General features: G+C 36.4%; 1 protein-coding gene across 1 annotated transcript; it reads left to right on the forward strand.

The window, feature by feature from the left end:
• Positions 1 to 1,640: 1,640 nt before the first annotated feature.
• On the forward strand, positions 1,641 to 18,297 carry LOC106709464 (zinc finger protein 91-like). Its single transcript, XM_045682471.1, has 28 exons — positions 1,641 to 1,753; positions 1,946 to 3,337; positions 3,770 to 3,879; positions 4,150 to 4,251; positions 5,853 to 5,939; positions 6,177 to 6,229; positions 6,428 to 6,575; positions 7,022 to 7,061; positions 7,197 to 7,320; positions 8,981 to 9,040; positions 9,113 to 9,219; positions 9,549 to 9,725; positions 9,812 to 9,932; positions 10,007 to 10,162; positions 10,547 to 10,670; positions 10,814 to 10,940; positions 11,720 to 11,827; positions 12,289 to 12,445; positions 13,081 to 13,196; positions 13,320 to 13,412; positions 13,764 to 13,864; positions 14,422 to 14,521; positions 15,204 to 15,371; positions 16,015 to 16,159; positions 16,316 to 16,420; positions 16,924 to 17,016; positions 17,587 to 17,739; positions 18,185 to 18,297. Exons 1-28 carry the CDS (start codon positions 1,641 to 1,643, stop codon positions 18,287 to 18,289), a joined length of 4,485 nt encoding a protein of 1,494 aa, XP_045538427.1. The 3' UTR covers positions 18,290 to 18,297.
• The last annotated feature ends 87 nt before the right edge of the window (positions 18,298 to 18,384 follow it).

An 18,384-nucleotide genomic window follows, 5' to 3' on the forward strand; every position in this document is an offset into this window, starting at 1 on the left:
ATTGATCATTATGTGAGCCGAAAATAATTAAAGGATTGTTTGTAGTGCTTCCGGTGTTTCCCGTTTTCAATAGCAACAATTGTTGTCTATGGTAAATAACTGTTGGTGTTTACAGCTCTGCAAATTTTGCAGAATTTTAAGGAAAAATTTGAAGCATTTACTTTTCGTTCGAAAGTTTGTAATTTAAATCATAAAAAACTAGATTTTCCTAAGCTGTCAAGTTCGAATAAAATAAGAAAATGAGACGGAAAATAAATACTGCTAAAGAAGACTAAAACGTTTGAAATAAACATATTTCATAAATAGTTAAATATAGATAGGAAAAATCTAACCAGAACGTTTTAAAAATAAAAATAACAATGCAATTATTTGACTCCGAACAAAGGGAACATGAGGTATTTCACAAAAAATTGGATAATAAATAGGAAATTTTCATTTTGTATATGGTAACTCTGTTTTTGTTTTGAATTTGAAATGCCATCCTGTTTTGTTTGTTTTGTTTCATTTGTTAATTCTTCATGTGCCAGTTGCTGAAAATTCATTTGCTATATTACGACAATATATTATTTGGTTAGTATTTCTATTTTGTACTATATAATAGTCCTATAGACTATGCCTTCAAAATGTATTCCTATTGGGTACTGTTACTGGCCATCATTGTTATTGTAGTGGCCTGTCACAAAATTATATTTTAATTTTCCCGCTTTGACTTTTATAGCTTGGCTGGAAAACGCGTCTTCGTAATTTTTCAATTTAAGATCAATAACTTTTTTCTTTATTGTTTTCATTTCTTTTTATTGGTCAAACTGGTCTATATTTTCTTTTGTATTTTTTATTTAATTTAATAATCTCCATAATTAAATCTCCAAATATTACCATTTTATAATAACAATGACCAATGCCCTGTTTAATATTAAATATTCTGATTTTCAAATAAAATAACTAATAATATAAAACAGCAGTTGGTCATTATTGCATTAAAATAGATTTTTAAATCAAGATAAAAATACTTAGTTTTCTTTTTAAACTAGTCAGCATAGTTACTTTTTGAAACAATTGCCCCTTAAACATCACTATGTTTCCACAAAGCTGCTTTTTAGCTGACATTTACAATGGTTGTTACAGTTCCATCATATTAATATTCTTAAATTTAAGAACTACAGTGTCCATGTACTTGGGGCAATGTCCAAACCTAACTTGTTCTTTATTGTATTATATTTTGTCATTACTAAATATTGTAAAATCAAATATGTCTCCAAATCTTGTATTTAAAGTTATTATGCTACAAAAGTAAGTTGCTATAGTAGTTAGCTATCTCAGTAATTCTTCTTTTTATACATTTGCAAGTTTTATCACCTCAAAATATTGTTTAAATATTGGTCTAGTTCGTAATAAAATGCTTTTTTTGGGATATTGAAAATGGACCATGGATCTTATGGTCTACAATAGCAGTATACTTCATTATAAAACAGTAATTTACAATGCCATTGCCTATTTATAATATCAAAATATCTTTGTACTTAGATTATTTAAATTGAATATACAACCTTCATTCTACTGAAATTAAAAATTGTTTAATGTGATAGGCATGAATTTTGCACAAAGAGATACAATCAACATATTTTTCAGCTGTCCTAAGCATGGAACCCCAGCTTCCACCGTTAATACTTTGTATGGAGAATATGAATGGAGAAGAAGTATCCCTTAGTATTGGACCCAATGATGATTTCCAAACATTCCTGGATAAAGCCAAGTACCTTTCCTTACCTTTATTCCATATCCTTTTAACCTTTCCTGTAGAACTGACCTAAGCATATTTCTTTGATGTATTGATATATATTAAAAAAACATGCTAAATATCAACGAAAAAAGTCCAAATTAATTTATGAATGTTCGTAAAGTGTACGTAATTAAAACTACAGTATGTAGTATTTTTCTATTTCAGATCAACCCTAGGTTTCGATGTAGACATTAATTCAATTACTGGCGAACAACCTGTATCATTAAATGAAAACATTTATCATTATCTCCTGAACTCGGAACTAAATTATCAAACTGATCCACAAATTGGTACTGAAAATTTCCAACGCACACCAGAACAGGGTGCACATAGCCCTGATGGGTTTGTATACGTTTTAGACGACGGCACACAAATACGAGCATCGCAAATACATTTTGATAACGAGGATCCCCCTGTAGACCTCATAGCGGAACAAATACCATTCGTCAAGTACGCCGATGATAGTGAAGATGAAAACGAAGTCGTAGACCAAAGTATTGAAAATACTAAAAAAATAAACATCGTCGAAAGTCCTGTTAAACGTTGGGAAAGTAGAAATTCCAGTCCTAGATGCAGTTTCGTAAACAGTTTACCTTTCAAACTTGTCTGTTCGAATACCTCTAACTTTGAAGCCCAATTCACAAAGTACTTAGAATCGAGTACCACGAGAACATTCACAACTTTGAATCCTGTAACCAATAGAAACAAGTCCCCTAAAAGTTTAATAAGTGATAATTACAAAAATTACGATGAGAATTATCAGCGTAACAAAGATGATTTCGGAAGTTATACACGAGAAGAAATTCTTAATATGTTTAAAGACTCACCCGTCGCATCCTTGCCTTACGAAGAGAACCAAAATCATAACGAAAAAAGACGCCATGTACGTAAAACCGACCCATCTCGGCTTCATAAAAATTGGAATAATCGACCTTACGTAGACGTAAAACCTGGAGAGAAAGGTAGACAAAACTGTTTCATTTGTGGTAAAATCGATAACAACGTAGAAAAGTTGTACTTGTTTGATAACGAGGATCAAAAACTACATAGATGTACATCGCCCAGAAATTATCCGACTCAATTGAAAATAATATGTGATCATTGTTTGGCTGAAAATTTTAAACCTAGTCGTATGAAAAGTCCTACACAATCTCTTAGTACCGATGAGTTCTTAGTTATAAAAAATAACCAGCAATTTATATTTCAAAAGGTTATTGATTTTAAATTGGCTCCGATTTCGGATATCGCAGATAAACGGGATCAAAACCTCGAGGATACCCAAGAGAATGATAAACTTGAATTTGTGAAAGTAGAAATAGGTTCCGATGGTGAAATCGTAACGAAATGTATTGACAATGATACAAGGTCATCAGATGACGTTATTATTGTGAAAGATGAGAAAAAAGATAGTTCAAGTGATGTTGAAATAATAGAAAATGAACCTTATATAGACGATCATATTATAGATAATTTGGAAGAAGCCGATGAGGACGTTAAAGAATTTTTGGGGAAATATCATTGTGATAATAATACTGAGATTAAGGAATTAAAATGCAGGTTCGTTTTGCCTCTTTACACATTATCGACAGATGCAATACGACCACACAGAAGTCAGGCGTAAAGTGGAAGCAATTCCTCGCCTCGACTGATGAGTGTGGTGACGGAGGCTTAATTTTAGTTCACGTTCCCTTCCCACCCTTTTTTTTATTAGGTAATGATTGGAAGGGAATTTGACGGAGGAGGGGACACATAGAAAGAGTATCCTTTGTCTGTATGGCCCTCCTCTGTCGATTGCGCCCATCTCCAATTGCGGATGTCTATGGGCAGCGATCGCTTTGCTATTTAAGCGGATTCAGATGTCAGCTTGCTCGTGTTTCACCTTATGATATAAAAAAAAACATCGTCAGAGTTATATGTTACTAATAGCAATTGTTATCGATTATTCCATTGAACATATCGAGTCGTAAATCGATTTTATCAATTTTGCAGATTTTGTGACAGCATCTTTGAACAAATCGGCCAGGTTATAGATCATGGCGAGGAACACAAACATAATTTAGACGATGGAGAAGTATTCCCTTGTCCATTGTGTGACTATGGTAAAAAATTTATTTTTAATCAGTTAATACCAAGATTTAAGGGAATTTATTTTCCTTAAATTTTCTTAGTCCTAGTGCATTAGTAATTGCTAGAAATTCAGTAAGTCGTTAGGATTTTAGCACAACATGAGGGATATTATAATCGTATTTACTTGAAGTAATTATAGAATTTATGATAGAGTCTCCGAATTATGTTTAATACAATACAAATTTGGTTTCTATAAATACGCGGCGTAACGTATTTTTAGCATTTTCCTATTATTTTTCTAGGTTATTCTAATTTTAAATGGTTAAAGGGACATCTCAAAGCAGCTCATGACAAAACAAAAATTACTGACATAAAAAACGAAGCTGATAACGATGAAGACAAAAGTGAGTGGGTTACTTACTGGATTAGCAATCTCATGATAAGAATACCAAAGAAAAATATAGAAAGTTACAACTAAAGAAGCTATAAGTGCCATGAGCCTTATGCTTATCTGCAGAGCTGGGCATTAACTCGTTAATCCGTTAATCGTTAATTAACGAAGTTAACATTTTCCTTAACGGATTAACTTTTAAGTTAACTTCAAAAAGTGTTAACGCTTTTGTTAACTTCCGTTAAACTCAACTTCCGTTAATAAAAGTTCGTTAATCGTTAAATTAGGAACTTGGAGACGTGCTGTCATTTTGTTTAAATTACGTTCCACGCCACGCTCGTAAGTTCAGCTATGTTGGGCGACTGTCGGCGACTCGAATGGTGAACCAACGAGTTGATAATTGATATATGTGAAGTTCGCGTGCAAGTGTGATGCATCAGAGCGTCCGGGAAAGACGTGATCTACAGGGCAAAATCAAAAGAAAGTTTGAAATAGTATATTTCATTACGAGTAAATAAAAGCACGAGTATGTAATAGCCCACATTCCAAACGCTCTTCGTCCCTGCAATACGCCACTTTTTGAACAACTGTATTAAAACACTTTTTTACTCGTGCGTTCTCTTTCCCAACTCTCAAAATAATGTCTGTTAAAAAGAAAAACCAACCACGAAGTTTTTACAAAAAAAATCATTAAAGGTTTTATGTTTCATGCAAATATTTCTAAAAAGAAGCTCCTAATTTGTTACAATTTCAGATTTAATGATTTGATTCAATGAATTAGATTGGGTTTCATTTTATTTTATCTCATTAAATTTAATTTTCATTTCATATCAATAAAAAGAATCTACTGAAGACTCGGCTGTTTGGGCATAGTTCCCTTTGCCTACCCAGAATGGGCGAAGAAAACAAAAAAAAATCTGTTTGTATTATTTTACGGTTGGCGCCATTTTCCAAACATTTTAGTTAGTTGAGTTTATTGTGTTTTTATTATTCTATTAAATTGCTTCATTTTTTCGGAACTGTATCAAAAATAGTTGTTCAGTGCACGTGTGAAAATGTCATTACAACTTGTTCCAACTGTCAACCCTCACCTTCGGCTGCGCCTCGGCTCGGGTAGACGTTTGTCGGAACTCATTGCAATGACAGGCTTTCCGCACTCATAATGAAATATACTATACTGCATCCATACTTGTCTCTAATACTAATGTGTTATAAAATGTATAGTCAAATTACTATTTTAAAAAAGTGTCGCCACATAAGTGTGAAATTAGTATGTATTATTTTGATATGGTTAACTGTTAACGATTAACTTTAACTTGCGTTAAATTTTCGAGAATTAAACGCTTTAACGATTAACGAAGTTAATTTTTTAATTAACGAATTAACGATTAACGAAGTTAACTTTTCGATTAACTGTGCCCACCTGTGCTTATCTGGCTTTGTAGTCGAATGGACGCAGCCAGTTTAAATGATAGCTGTCTGCGCGTAGACCTAGCCCGTGCGTGATCGTAGGTTCGAACCCCGTCATTCGACGACTATGCTATTAAAAAAAAAAGATACATTCATCTAAGTCTATCGGGTATTATAAAACTATATAATTTTTTTTTAATACAGATGAGGCTAAAACTTCTCCATCTTCATCTCCCGTTGCGAAGAGAACTAGAAGTGCAATTAAAAAAGTCGAAACGGAAACCGAGAAAGGTGTGGAAATTATGGACAATTCTAAATTCAGTGGTCATACCAGTGAGTTTCATTGCCGAAACATGTATAAAAACATATTGTTATCTTCGGTTTTTCAAAGAGAATGATTACGATATGTTTTTGTACATGTTTTTGACTGTGAAAACCAGAACATTACAGAACTATAAAATTAGACTGGTCTTTGAGATATTTTTAATATGTAACCTTAATAAAAAGTACTTTTTTCAAACAATTTAGAGTCCCCGGAGAAAATGGAGCGCACGAATAACATTACAACGAAACTTGAATCTGTTAGTACATTACATATTATGTTATTTAGTATTTTTTTTTTAATTAATAAGTACAACATAATCTTTTGTTGATAAAAGTGAAAATATTGCAATTGATAAATATTTACGTCTTAGTGACTGTTAAAAAGTAAGTTAAATCATGATTTCTAAGTCTCAAATTTATTTGTTATCTAAAAATTTGAACGATTGTGATAACAGAACGGTTCTACATTGACTGTCAATACGGAAGTGAAACAGGAATGTTTAGACAGCAGTGATGATGAAGCAATCTGGATCGTGCAGACTGTTGGCCATGAACCCTCGGCACAGCTGGAGAACTTACTGAAGGTGGCCACGGTAAGATGCGGTGCGGTAATGTCTTATCTTACCCAATGAGAGTCCATTGGGTGCAGATCTTTACTATTGATCACCATAAAACTGTGCATCTGCCATCCATCATCCATTCAAAAGTAGAGCACAAGATGGTCTTTTGCTGGATTTTGAGAAACATGACCATCGACAGCCATCGTGGATGCTTATACCATTAATATGGTCTTATTTTAAGTACATTTTGTACCTATTTGACATTTTTAAATTTTCTTAGGGGGAGGGGTAGGCAGCTGCCCTTTTCGATCCCTCTCCCCTGACGACGCCCATGTTTAGATATTAACTTTTAGCATTGAATGGAATTAATATGGGACTTTCGATGTCGTAAAATGGTTCAATTAAACTTTAAGCAAATTAGCTGTTGCCGATGTATACTTAGTACTACGTTATGGAAATCCAAAACTAATTTTCAGGGCGAAGACAAAGATGAGAAAAACAGAAAGAAAAATAAATGTAACAACTGCAGGTATAATGATATAGTCTGTATTGAAAAATATAAAGTATCTTAGGATAGATAGACTAGAATTTTTATATAAATAAAGATGAAATAAGAATGTAGATTATTTATTTTTGAAATAGTTTATCAAGTGTATCGTTTCAGTCAAATATTCCCAACTGCGGAAAGTCTTATCTCCCACAAGTGTCGTCGCCGAGGACGCAAGCGCAGAGGCCCGGCCAAAGATGATTCGGTCTTACTCGTTCCCTCTGAAGAGGACTTTCTTAGGGTAACAAAAAAAGAAATATGGCAATATAATATACTAACCGAGAATTTAAACTGTCGATGATCTATATATAGTATAGTAGATTTGGCGGAAAAGGGGACGCATATGGAGGGGAACTATCCTCTTTCTGTGCGTCTTCTCCGTTGATTAAATGTAGGCAACGCATCTGTATTTGCGTATGTCTATGAGCAACTGTCGAATCGCTATTTCGGCGAATCCAGGCGGCCGTTTGCTCGTTTGCCACCTTTTGATATATTAGCCTTACATATGAAATTGGCGTTTTTCGTACTGGCCACTTTAATCACGAATTTATCCTCTTTGGTAAGGAATTCCAAATTCAAATTTGTACAGCTATAGACTCATGTATTTGTGGTTCGATGACCGTCATTCATTTGTTTTTTTTCTTCTGTTTTTTTCTGTTTGCGTCACTCATTTTACAAAATGGAAAACTTAAAATATCGCATTATTTACGAGTACGAGTTCCGCCGTGGCACTAGTGCTGCGGAAACGACTCGAAGGGTGAATGATGTGTATGGCGGTCGTGTTGCAAAAGAAAACACAGTTCGTTTTTGGTTCCAACGTTTTCGTTCTGGAAATTTCGATCTGCAGAATAAGCCCCGTGGACGGCCTGAGACTCAAGTTGATAATGAAGAGTTGAAGGCTATTGTGGAAGCGGATCCATCGCAAACCACGTCCGAGTTAGCTGCAGGCTGCGATGTTAGTGATAAAACTGTTTTAATTCACTTGAAGCAAATTGGGAAGATTAAAAAGCTTGAAAGGTGGGTACCTCACGAATTGACTGAAGCAAACCGGCAAACGCGCGTCGACTGTTGCGTTACATTACTAAACCGGCACAATAATGAAGGTATTTTAAACCGAATCATTACCTGTGATGAAAAATGGGTTCTTTACGATAATCGAAAGCGCTCAGCGCAATGGTTGGATCCTGGCCAGCCAGCCAAATCCTGCCCCAAGCGAAAATTAACCCCAAAAAAGTTACTTGTAAGCGTTTGGTGGACTAGTGCCGGTATTGTTCATTACAGTTTTCGCAAACCTGCCAGACTATTACGGCTGATGTCTATTGTCAGCAATTGCAAACCATGATGGAAAAGCTAGCGGCTAAACAACCTAGGCTGGTCAATCGCTCCACGCCACTGCTGCTTCACGACAACGTGGTCTAGCCACACACTGCGCAACAGACGGCTACTTAATTAGAAGAGCTTCAATTGGAAAGTCTAAGACATCCTCCGTACTCCCCGGACCTTGCTCCAACAGATTACCATTTTTTTCGAAATTTGGATAACTTCTTGCAAGGGAAAAAATTCAAATCCGATGGGGCAGTCCAAATCGCCTTCAAAGATTTTATTGATTCCCGTCCGACTGGTTTTTTTAAGTAAAGGGATCAATGAACTACCTATGAGATGGCAAAAGTGCATAGAAAATAATGGTTCATACTTTGATTAATTAAATATATTATATTAAAAAATATTCGACTTTTTGTTCCTCCCATACAAAACGCCAATTTCATATGTAAGGACCTAATATTATCGTACTATTCGTGCGGGGAAGGGTACTACGCAGCGCACAGATGACCTGGAGCCGAAAAGAGGTTTGAGGATATTATTCTTTAAAACTTCCCACGTCTAGCCGTTTTCTTTTTCAGAGGGCTCAAGGAAGACCTAAACAAAAACAGCCAGGAGTTGACAACGATTTGCTGGTCGTTGTAAGTAATTAAAAATTGTATTGAAATAAACTGTATAGGAATTTTTTATCATTATTTATTCCTTTCGTGCAGAGATCTCGTAAGAGAAAGAACCGTGAGCCGACTTCTGATCCGCAAATAGTTACCTGTCACAACTGCAATGAATCGTTTACCTCCAAAGTTAGACTGAAGTTTCACATGTAAGTTATTGCTATACGAATTCAAAGCAACATATTTTAGATGCTATAAAAATGCTACAAATGTAAATTTTCATACGTTTCCACTCCAATCTTATCGTATTACTTTAGGCCAGTGTTTCTCAAAGTGGGCGATAACGCCCCCTTGGGGGCGTTTGAAACCTGGGAGGGGGCGATAAGGGGCCCAAAAAATGAGGGGCATTGAAATTAATTAAAGTAATGAAATTGTGGTTTTTAAGTTTTAGGGCTGAATAAAACATAGGGGGCTCTGAAATATAATTGATTTTCAAAGGGGGCGGTGAAAGAAATAAGTTTGACAATCACTGCTTTAGGCAATTCCACGACGCGACTAATCTTTTGACTGCGGAGGGTCAATACGCGTGCCCGGAGTGCGAGGGTGCGCATTTCCCCACTGAAAGCGAGCTCTTCGACCACGTCCACTTTCAGCATCATAAGCAGAAGCGCTGGCAATGTCCTGTAGAAGATTGCGGCAAGACTTTTTATCTTAGGTACGTCACAGAGCAGGAGAAATGTATGACTTCTTTATCTACTGATAGTTTTCAAAAATAATCTAATATCTAAGTCTTTATTACAGAGCTACGTTAACAAAACATAGCCGCACGCACACAGACACGCGACGATATGTATGCGTAACGTGCGGGAAACGATTCCTTGACAAGCAGACCCTCGACGAGCACGGAGTCACACATTTACAAGTTGGTGACGATAAATTCCATGCTATGCATAGTGTTCCAGTTATGTCTTGCAATGTGTTCAAATGTAATTCTAGATAAAGCCGTTCCAGTGCCACATCTGCTTGAAGCAGCTGACACGACGATCTCGTCTCCGGATGCATCTCCGAGCGCACGAGGAGGAGCTCGCACCGCGGCTTGTGCTCGTCTGCGCCGCGTGCGGCCGCGCCTTCCGCGATACTAATGACGCTCAGGTAACCAGTAACTCAGTGCCTTATTTAAAAAAATGTTGTATTTATTTCTTCGTATTGTACTGTATTCTTTTTTTTTTGTATTAACGTTAAGTAGATAAAAAGAAGAAATTTAATATTGGTTTAATGAAAATAAAGTTAAAAACATCTTTGACCTAAACACTCCAGGGGAGAATGAGATGACGGAATAGCGCCGGCCAAAATAAAAAAAATAACTGGTGTCAAAGGGTTAAATACCGCAGACCTTGGCGGCATAGAGCCTACGAAAACAACAAGCGCTCGAAGTGTTAATACTTACGTATATTACTTAACAAGCATAATCGACAGACATAATTAAGTTTCGAATAAATAACTACAGTTTGTTCTTACAGTAATTACAACTTACAGGATCACGCTAATAAATCAAAAGAGTGTATAGAGAAGTTAAGTCCGGCTGTTAAAGAAGAGAACCAAGTATCAGTCCTGCTTTCCCCGACCACTGGACTGGTCACTCAAACTGTTGCGGTTGTTGGTAAGAAGTCTTTCGAGATTTGTTACCGTTCTTAGAGTGGTTTTAACGGTTAAAATGGTGTAAATAGCGTGTAAATAGGTTAAGTAATAATAATAATTAAAATACGAATGTGGTATTTCGTTTATATAAGTTAATATATTCAGCGAAGTCCCCGCAAATGGAGTGCGGACCGGAAGGTGACGCGTTACTGGCAACACTCACAGACTTCGCCAAAATCATCATACGAGTTGTCGAGATTGAGAAGGCATTCCGCTGCGAGTACTGTGAAGAGTATGTATAATACTATGCAAACTGTATGTAAGCTACAAATGTACAAGTTAAAACCACTATTTTATTTTAGTGTTGCTCGCGACTTCGTCTGCGCAAAATTAAAAAAATTGTAATGTATATAGCCTATGTTACTCAGTGATAATGTAGCTTTCTAATGGCGAAAGATTTTTTTTAATCTGTCTAATAATTTTTGAGTTTATTCGTTACATATAAAAATACAAATCTTCCATCTTTATAATATTAGATTAACATTAATATTTTTTATAACTTAAAACAGTGATTGTCAAACTTATTTATTTCACTGCACCCTTTGAAAATCAATTATATTTCAGAGCCCCCTAATTTTTATTCAGCCCTAAAACTTAAAAACCACAATTTCATTACTTTAATTAATTTCAATGCCCCCCATTTTTTGGGCCCCTTATCGCCCCCTCCTAGGTTTCAAACGCCCCCAAGGGGGCGTTATCGCCCACTTTGGGAAACTGACTTAAACGAATAGTGCACATTTTATATATAATATAATAATAAAAATAATAATTATAATAATAATCTTACTTCTTACTACCTAATATTATAAATGCGAATATTTTTGGATGGATGGATGGATGTTTGTTTGATAACGGCTTAACGGATCTTGATGAAATTTGGCATAGATGTAGAACATAGTTTTGAAGAATCCATAGCCAACTAATAAAGTTTTTTTAACTCTGCCCGGACGAAGTCGCGAGCGACAGCTAGTGTATACATAAATTTCTTATTATTTTATCTTATTGTTGCAGTGTTTTCTATTTGGAAGAAGCGCTGAACAGTCATCGAGTTATCCACAAAGGTATTAAGAATCCATTCACCTGCCACATCTGTAAAGTTAGCTTCGCCACGTATTCCAGGTAAACAGTTCTACTATCAATAATGAGACAGTCAAACAAACATTCTTTCCATTCTCATTGAAAAAAAAATCAGATATAACACAATATTCTCACCATGTCAAATATTTTGTATTAACTAAGTAAAAGAGGACTTTAGTGTACACTTATTATGAAAAATTTGGAACTTAACGACCGATTAGTTTTGATATTTTTCTAACAGTATTGCTGATAACAATTACATACACTAGCTGTTGCTCGCGACTTCGTAAGTTTGGAATTTAAAAAAATACTCCCGAATCAACTACTTTTCTTTAAAAGTCTAGTGAAAATGGATCCAGACCTTTCGGAGATTACCCGAAACAAACTCCTTTTTTTATATATAAATAATAAATATATAAAAATATTTTTAGCACGAATAATTTTTTTAGTATAGCACGACCAGTTCGTCTTAATACTTGATACTTAAAGCATCTGTATTTCAGATGTACTACACACAAAACAACTCACGGTTTTTACAAGCGTTCTCTCGCAGACTGCAAGAAAGCAGCTAAATGTCCAGGCTCCTCTGAAGCTGGACCTGCCGCTACTGGCATTTTAGGTTATGGTGGATTTCCTGTCGTCAAACATTTCTTATGCGAGGTATATTTTGCAAACTTTAAATGTAATTAATTCCTTAAAGCTCTTTTCCACTGGTGAGATTTGCCGAACGATTTCGTGGACGTTCATATTAAGACAAACTGATCTAGACACGTGAGAGAGGCGTTACTATCTCAGTTAGTTTTGCCAGGAAATAGGAAAAATATAATAGACTAGCAACTCCACCCTCGTTGAATTAAAAAAAAACGTAATAATTAGCCTATGTGTTCTTTCAGACTATCTTCTACATATGTGCCAATTTTCGTCAAGATTTTAGCCGTTCCGGAGATACCTCCAAACATCCATCCATCCATCTAAACATCCGCGTTTATAATATTAGTAAGATTTACTATTAAAAATGACAGAAAATGACAAACAAGACGAGACTAAATATAATCCGTTAAGGATATTGGTGCACTTTTTGACAATGCATTTGGGCTACAGTATTCTATTAACCTGCTTCAAAAAGGAGGACACTCTTAATTCGTCTGTATTTTTTAGCTTCACTTTGCTCCACCGGACCAATTAATTATATCGCACTATATGTTCCATTTCCACTGGTACTACGGTTACGGTTAGTCGCTCAGTGGAAAAGGGGTTAATGAATAATTTAAGTAAATCCACTAACTTTGTATCAGGATTGCGGAAGGTCCTACTTACACTGGACTTATCTACAAGTACATCGACGTATGAAACATGCTAATGAAAATTTTCTATACAAATGTAACCAGTGCGACCTGACCTTTCCCAACAGGTAAGAACTATGTATACAGGGGTCATGATACAATGGTTAAGTTAACTTAGGTTTTAAAGATTTTGTGTTCAGACTATGGATTAAAATTTAGCATTCTTAACAAAATACTATGGACTGGAACAGTTGGAGTGTGGCGTATCACAGGAAGAAGATGCACGGGAAGACTGGACCTGAAGATGGCGGTGGCACTACCAAAATAGCTAGAGATGATTATAGGTACGTCTTTATTTATATTAAACAGGATAAAATATGAAAAATGACAAAAAACAGTGTCTATTAATCCATTGCGGGTTTGTCCAGACGCTATGAATTTTTTTACAGCAACTTGTGAGGTGATATACGGGTTATAATTTATATTAGATATATATATTAAACCTTTAATTATCTATTAAAATTCAAAGTTTGTATGTTTGTTACACTGTTATAAAAACCATTGTTTTTATAACAGTGTAACAAACAATCCAGGGTTTAAAAAAAAGTTTTTTTCCTTGGTAACTTTCTTGTAATTTGTTTTCAATATATATGTGAAGTCAAAATTTCAAATATTAATCTATTCGTTTAACACAGGATACCTTGTCGGGATTGTAGCATGGTGTTGCCAAACAAAACAGCACTTTATGCTCATAGACAGAAGGAGCATAGTGATACAACCATGAGCGATGAACAAGGTGCATATCAGTAATTACATTTTCCTAGATTTTGCTCGCTACTCCGTCGTGGAATTAAATAAATATCTTAAACTAGCTTTTTCCCGCGACTCCGTCCTCGCGGAATAAAAAAAATAAGTAGAAAACGGGGTAAAAATTATCCTATGTCCGTTTCCTGGTTCTAAGCTACCTGCCCACCAATTTTCAGTAAAATCGATTCAGCCGTTCTTGAGTTATAAATAGTGTAACTAACACGACTTTTTTTGATGTATATAGATGAGTAGCCTATGTGTTCTTCCAGACTATGTTCTACATCTGTGCCAAAATTCATTAAGATCTGTTGAGTCTTTCTGGAGATACCTTCAAACAAATATCCATCCATCTAAACATTCGCATTTATAATATTAGTAAGATTAACCAATTTGTATCATCTGAACACAATTTCTAAAATTGGGGTAGGCTCCGAGCCCCTCGGTGGGGACGTATAGTGAGCTGATGATGATGACCACAATTTCTTGACTCACATGAAAAAAGTATTTTACTTCAAGAAGTTAAGATAAAAATGATGTTTGAAATAGGTACGGATGCGCAAGTGCGCACGCACGCACCTCTCGCGACCTCGTGCAGCAAGTGCGGGCACAACTTTAACGAGCCCAGCGCTCTACAGCGACATCTCAAGTATGTCATACACACTTAAAACATCACAGTAAATAATTGATATATTTTGATAGATGCCTTTCTAGTTAATCATATCTATCGTCCATAAATCAATAATAACAGTGGTAGATTAATATTTGTTGGGTGCACGCATTGGCCGACTCGCCAGGTGAAATACCACGACCACACAGAAGACAGGCGTCAAGTGGAAGCTATTCCGCGTTTCGTCTGATGAGTGTGGTACCGGAGGCCTAATTTTAGTCCTCTTTCCCTTCCCACCCTTTTCTTATTAAAAAAGGATGGGAAGGGGAAGTGGATTTGGCGGAGGAGGGGACGCATAGGAAAGAGAAATATCCTCTGAGAATTCTGTGCGTCCTCTTCTCCGTTGATTAAAGGTAGGCAACGCATCTGCATTTGCGGATGTCTATGAGCAACGGACGCCTCGCTATTGCGGCGAATACAGGTGGCCGTTTGTTCGTTCGCCACCTTATGATATAAAAAGATAGAGATAGAGAGATATGAAGAAAAAGGAAGTTGAAATTATAGCCCGAAAAATCTGCATAACATATCTTACTAACAAGAGACTAGTAAAAAATTTCCACTCTGCCGCAATCATTTATTTAAAAGTCACTTAAAGTGATAACACTAAGAAACTCTTTAGGGATTACTTAACAAGTCTAAGTGCTTCAGTATAATGTGTTAGAGAGGTGCACGGACATGAAGGTGAGATGCGCGGTGAGAGAGGGCGGTCGCACGCATGCGCGGTTTGCGGCCGCACTTTCCGCTCCGCCTCCGTACGCAACGAGCACCTGCGCGTGCACACAGGCGAGAGACCCTATCCTTGTGACGTCTGCGGGGTCGCCTTCAGACGGTGTGTAACACCAATACATTCCACATTATTACACACTTTACACACCACATTATAGTGAAATAAGTTAACTACTCCAAAATCGAGCCTTTGTAAGTTGCCGGCGTCAGTTTTTCCGTCCAAGTACGATGTGGGGACCTTCAAGAGTAGAGTGAATAGGCATTTACAAAATAGCGCGTACTATCTTTTAACCTCATCATCACTTCAATCGTGGTCATGCGCTAGCTTTTTTAATATAAAAAAATATACAAAGTAAATTTTTGAAACCTGCTGTGTTTATAAGATAAGTCTCTTAACGCAATACAATGTCTAGATGTTAGACCACTAGTCTTCACCAAAAAAAGTCACTCGCGACCTCTTTATTAAGATTGTCGTGAGAAAAGTTGCTGCGATTTTCAAGGTGGTAGAGCAAATCTATACAATGGTCAATTGTAATCGCTGTACCGACTCAGTACTGACCAAGTAAACCACGCGCGTCGACGATTTAAAGTTATGTGTCCGGAGCGCGTGCAACGCGATTCCCGCGACGCATACATTTCAACTGTTTAGATTTGCTCCGCCATCTTAAAAAAAATACGTTGCCATGTTTACGAAGGGCCTTACAGATAATGTAATGTTTAAAACAATTTACAAAATACTTTATTAGGTCGACAGCTATGCGTAATCACCGTCTGATCCATTCTGGCGTGCGTGCATGGGCGTGCGCGCGCTGCCCCAAACGATTCCGCATACGCTCCGACCTGCGCACGCACGTGCGACTTAAACATCCTACTTATATGATCGTATTTGAGGTACTTTTTAATTTCTGACATGTTTCAATTTTATTCTAATTTAATTCTATTCCTTTAGCTGACGTAACCTAAGAAAACTATGACGAATAGTGGTAGACATACAAATAGCAGTTGCTTTAAAGGATGGTTCTCTATCTTTCGTCTCTTAATTCTCAGATGAAAGGTTTAAACCCGACATATGAAGAGATAATGCAACACATCCGTGAAAATAACATCACTCAGGGTCGCATCATAGAGATCACTAAGATGTCCTTCGAAAAGGTAAATCCAAAAGAGAAATACCAAGTTAAAATATTCAAAAGAAACAAATAGTAAACATTATCATAAGCAAAGGAAATATTTAATTAAATTTCAGCTGTTCTCTTTAAATTGAGCTGATTTGCTCTAAGTGACGTCATTGAATTAAGTTTAACTGGAGCGTTTTGTAATGTATAATAAAAAAAAAACTTGCGAGGTGTCAAGGGACACCCGGATGGAACGAAGTCCCTTTCGATTAATTAGTGAAGGAACCAATGTTTATTCTATGAATAAAAAACTTAAGTCTTCATAAGAAGTACATTTTATTTCTATGAATTTTTGTTACATATTGTCAGGTCGTTGCCATGGTGAAGTAGCGCTCATTCGTCGTTATGATACTTACTATAGCAAAAAGTGTCGTGACAACTTTTCGTAAGAATTTTTTCCGTCTAGCCCCCTTTCACAACGCGCGATAAGGAACTTCGTTCCAAAAACTATTAGGATTTTTGTGTATACTTTGTATATAGGGTACAAGCAGTATAGTGCCAACTACAGCACGCGCCCTGTCTCTGCTCGGCCACGTGCCTCGCACAAAGATCACATGCGAAACACCCACGCCTGTTAATATCGGTATGTTGACGTACAGTAACGATTTCAGATCGGTGAGATTTCTAATAACTCCTAGGAGGGAGGGGGCGGGGGGGTTACTGGATTATATGAGTGCATAATACGTAGTTTGTGGCGTCCCTTTTCTGTCCAGCGCCCACAGTAGTCGCCCAACCCTAATGCCAGCCCGGTGTATATAAATATTTGATAGCCATCACCACCTCTCATCAATAAATCACATACAAGTCGTTAAATTATTAATTTCTTCTAATAACAAACAACATCGCACATTTTTTTATTTAAGCCAGTGTTTCCCAAAGTGCGATAACGCCCCCTTGGGGGCGTTTGAAACCTAGGAGGGGGCGATAAGGGGCCCAAAAAATGGGGGGCATTGAAATTAATTAAAGTAATGAAATTGTGATTTTTAAGTTTTAGGGCTGAATAAAAATTAGGGGGCTCTGAAATATAATTGATTTTCAAAGGGGGCGGTGAAAGAATTAAGTTTGACAATCACTGATTTAAGCCATTACAACATTAAATTTAATTCCATTATTTTTAATCATTCAAAACTTTTCATTTGTGAGAATTGTTTTCACATAGATATGTTCCAACCGGCACGTCGAGGTCGAGGTATTGCCAAGAATCCAAGAAGACCTAAGATCCTACAAGGAGGTCATGGCGACTCTGAATTAGTCAATGAGTACTCCGTGCCCTTAACATGCGGTACCAGTGGAGAGGTGAGTTTATATTTAAGCTCCAAAATATTACTATTTTATCTGTTTAGTCTGACAAAATCAGTTATAACATCCCTCTCATTTACTTTGATACAAACAGAGACAACAACAAGTGTCACGATGAGGCAGGGAAATTTCACCAGAGAATAGATATATATGTAAAATACAATTTTACTTCTTACTAATATTACAAATGCGAATGTTTAGATGGATGGATGGATGTTTTTTGAAGGTATCTCAGGAAGGGCTCAACGAATCTTGATTAAATTTGGCACAGATGTAAAACATAGTCTTGAAGAACACATAGGCTACTTATAAAGTTTTTTTTAAAATCCGCATGGACGGAGTCGCGGACAAAAGATAACATGTAAAAAAACTAAAAAAAAACTTCTAAATATAATCACTATCCAGTTCAGATTTTTTTTTACTGTAGCGTCTAATTTTCCAGGCGCTACCAGAACTGAACGTGGAACTGTTAAATGAAGGCGCGCTGCATAGCGGCCAGATGGTTCAGATACAACTCGACGATAACATCTGGAATAAGACACAGTGACCTAGCTATAGACTTGCACTCCTGCTCTGCTAACCGTTGGTGTCTATTGACACACCTGTACAAAAATTTGCCATCGCTCTAAGTCACAACACTAC

The sequence above is a fragment of the Papilio machaon genome, chromosome 19, assembly GCF_912999745.1.
Source record: "Papilio machaon chromosome 19, ilPapMach1.1, whole genome shotgun sequence".
NCBI classification, from domain to species: Eukaryota; Metazoa; Arthropoda; class Insecta; order Lepidoptera; family Papilionidae; genus Papilio; species Papilio machaon.

Excerpts from the sequence above, each read along its gene's own strand:
- LOC106709464 (XM_045682471.1), top strand. The coding sequence starts at position 1,641 with ATGGAACCCCAGCTTCCACCGTTAATACTTTGTATGGAGAATATGAAT. Across the intron at positions 9,220-9,548 it reads GTTAGACTGAAGTTTCACAT|GCAATTCCACGACGCGACTA; the intron begins GTAAGTTATTGC and ends TCACTGCTTTAG. Across the intron at positions 9,726-9,811 it reads GGCAAGACTTTTTATCTTAG|AGCTACGTTAACAAAACATA; the intron begins GTACGTCACAGA and ends TCTTTATTACAG.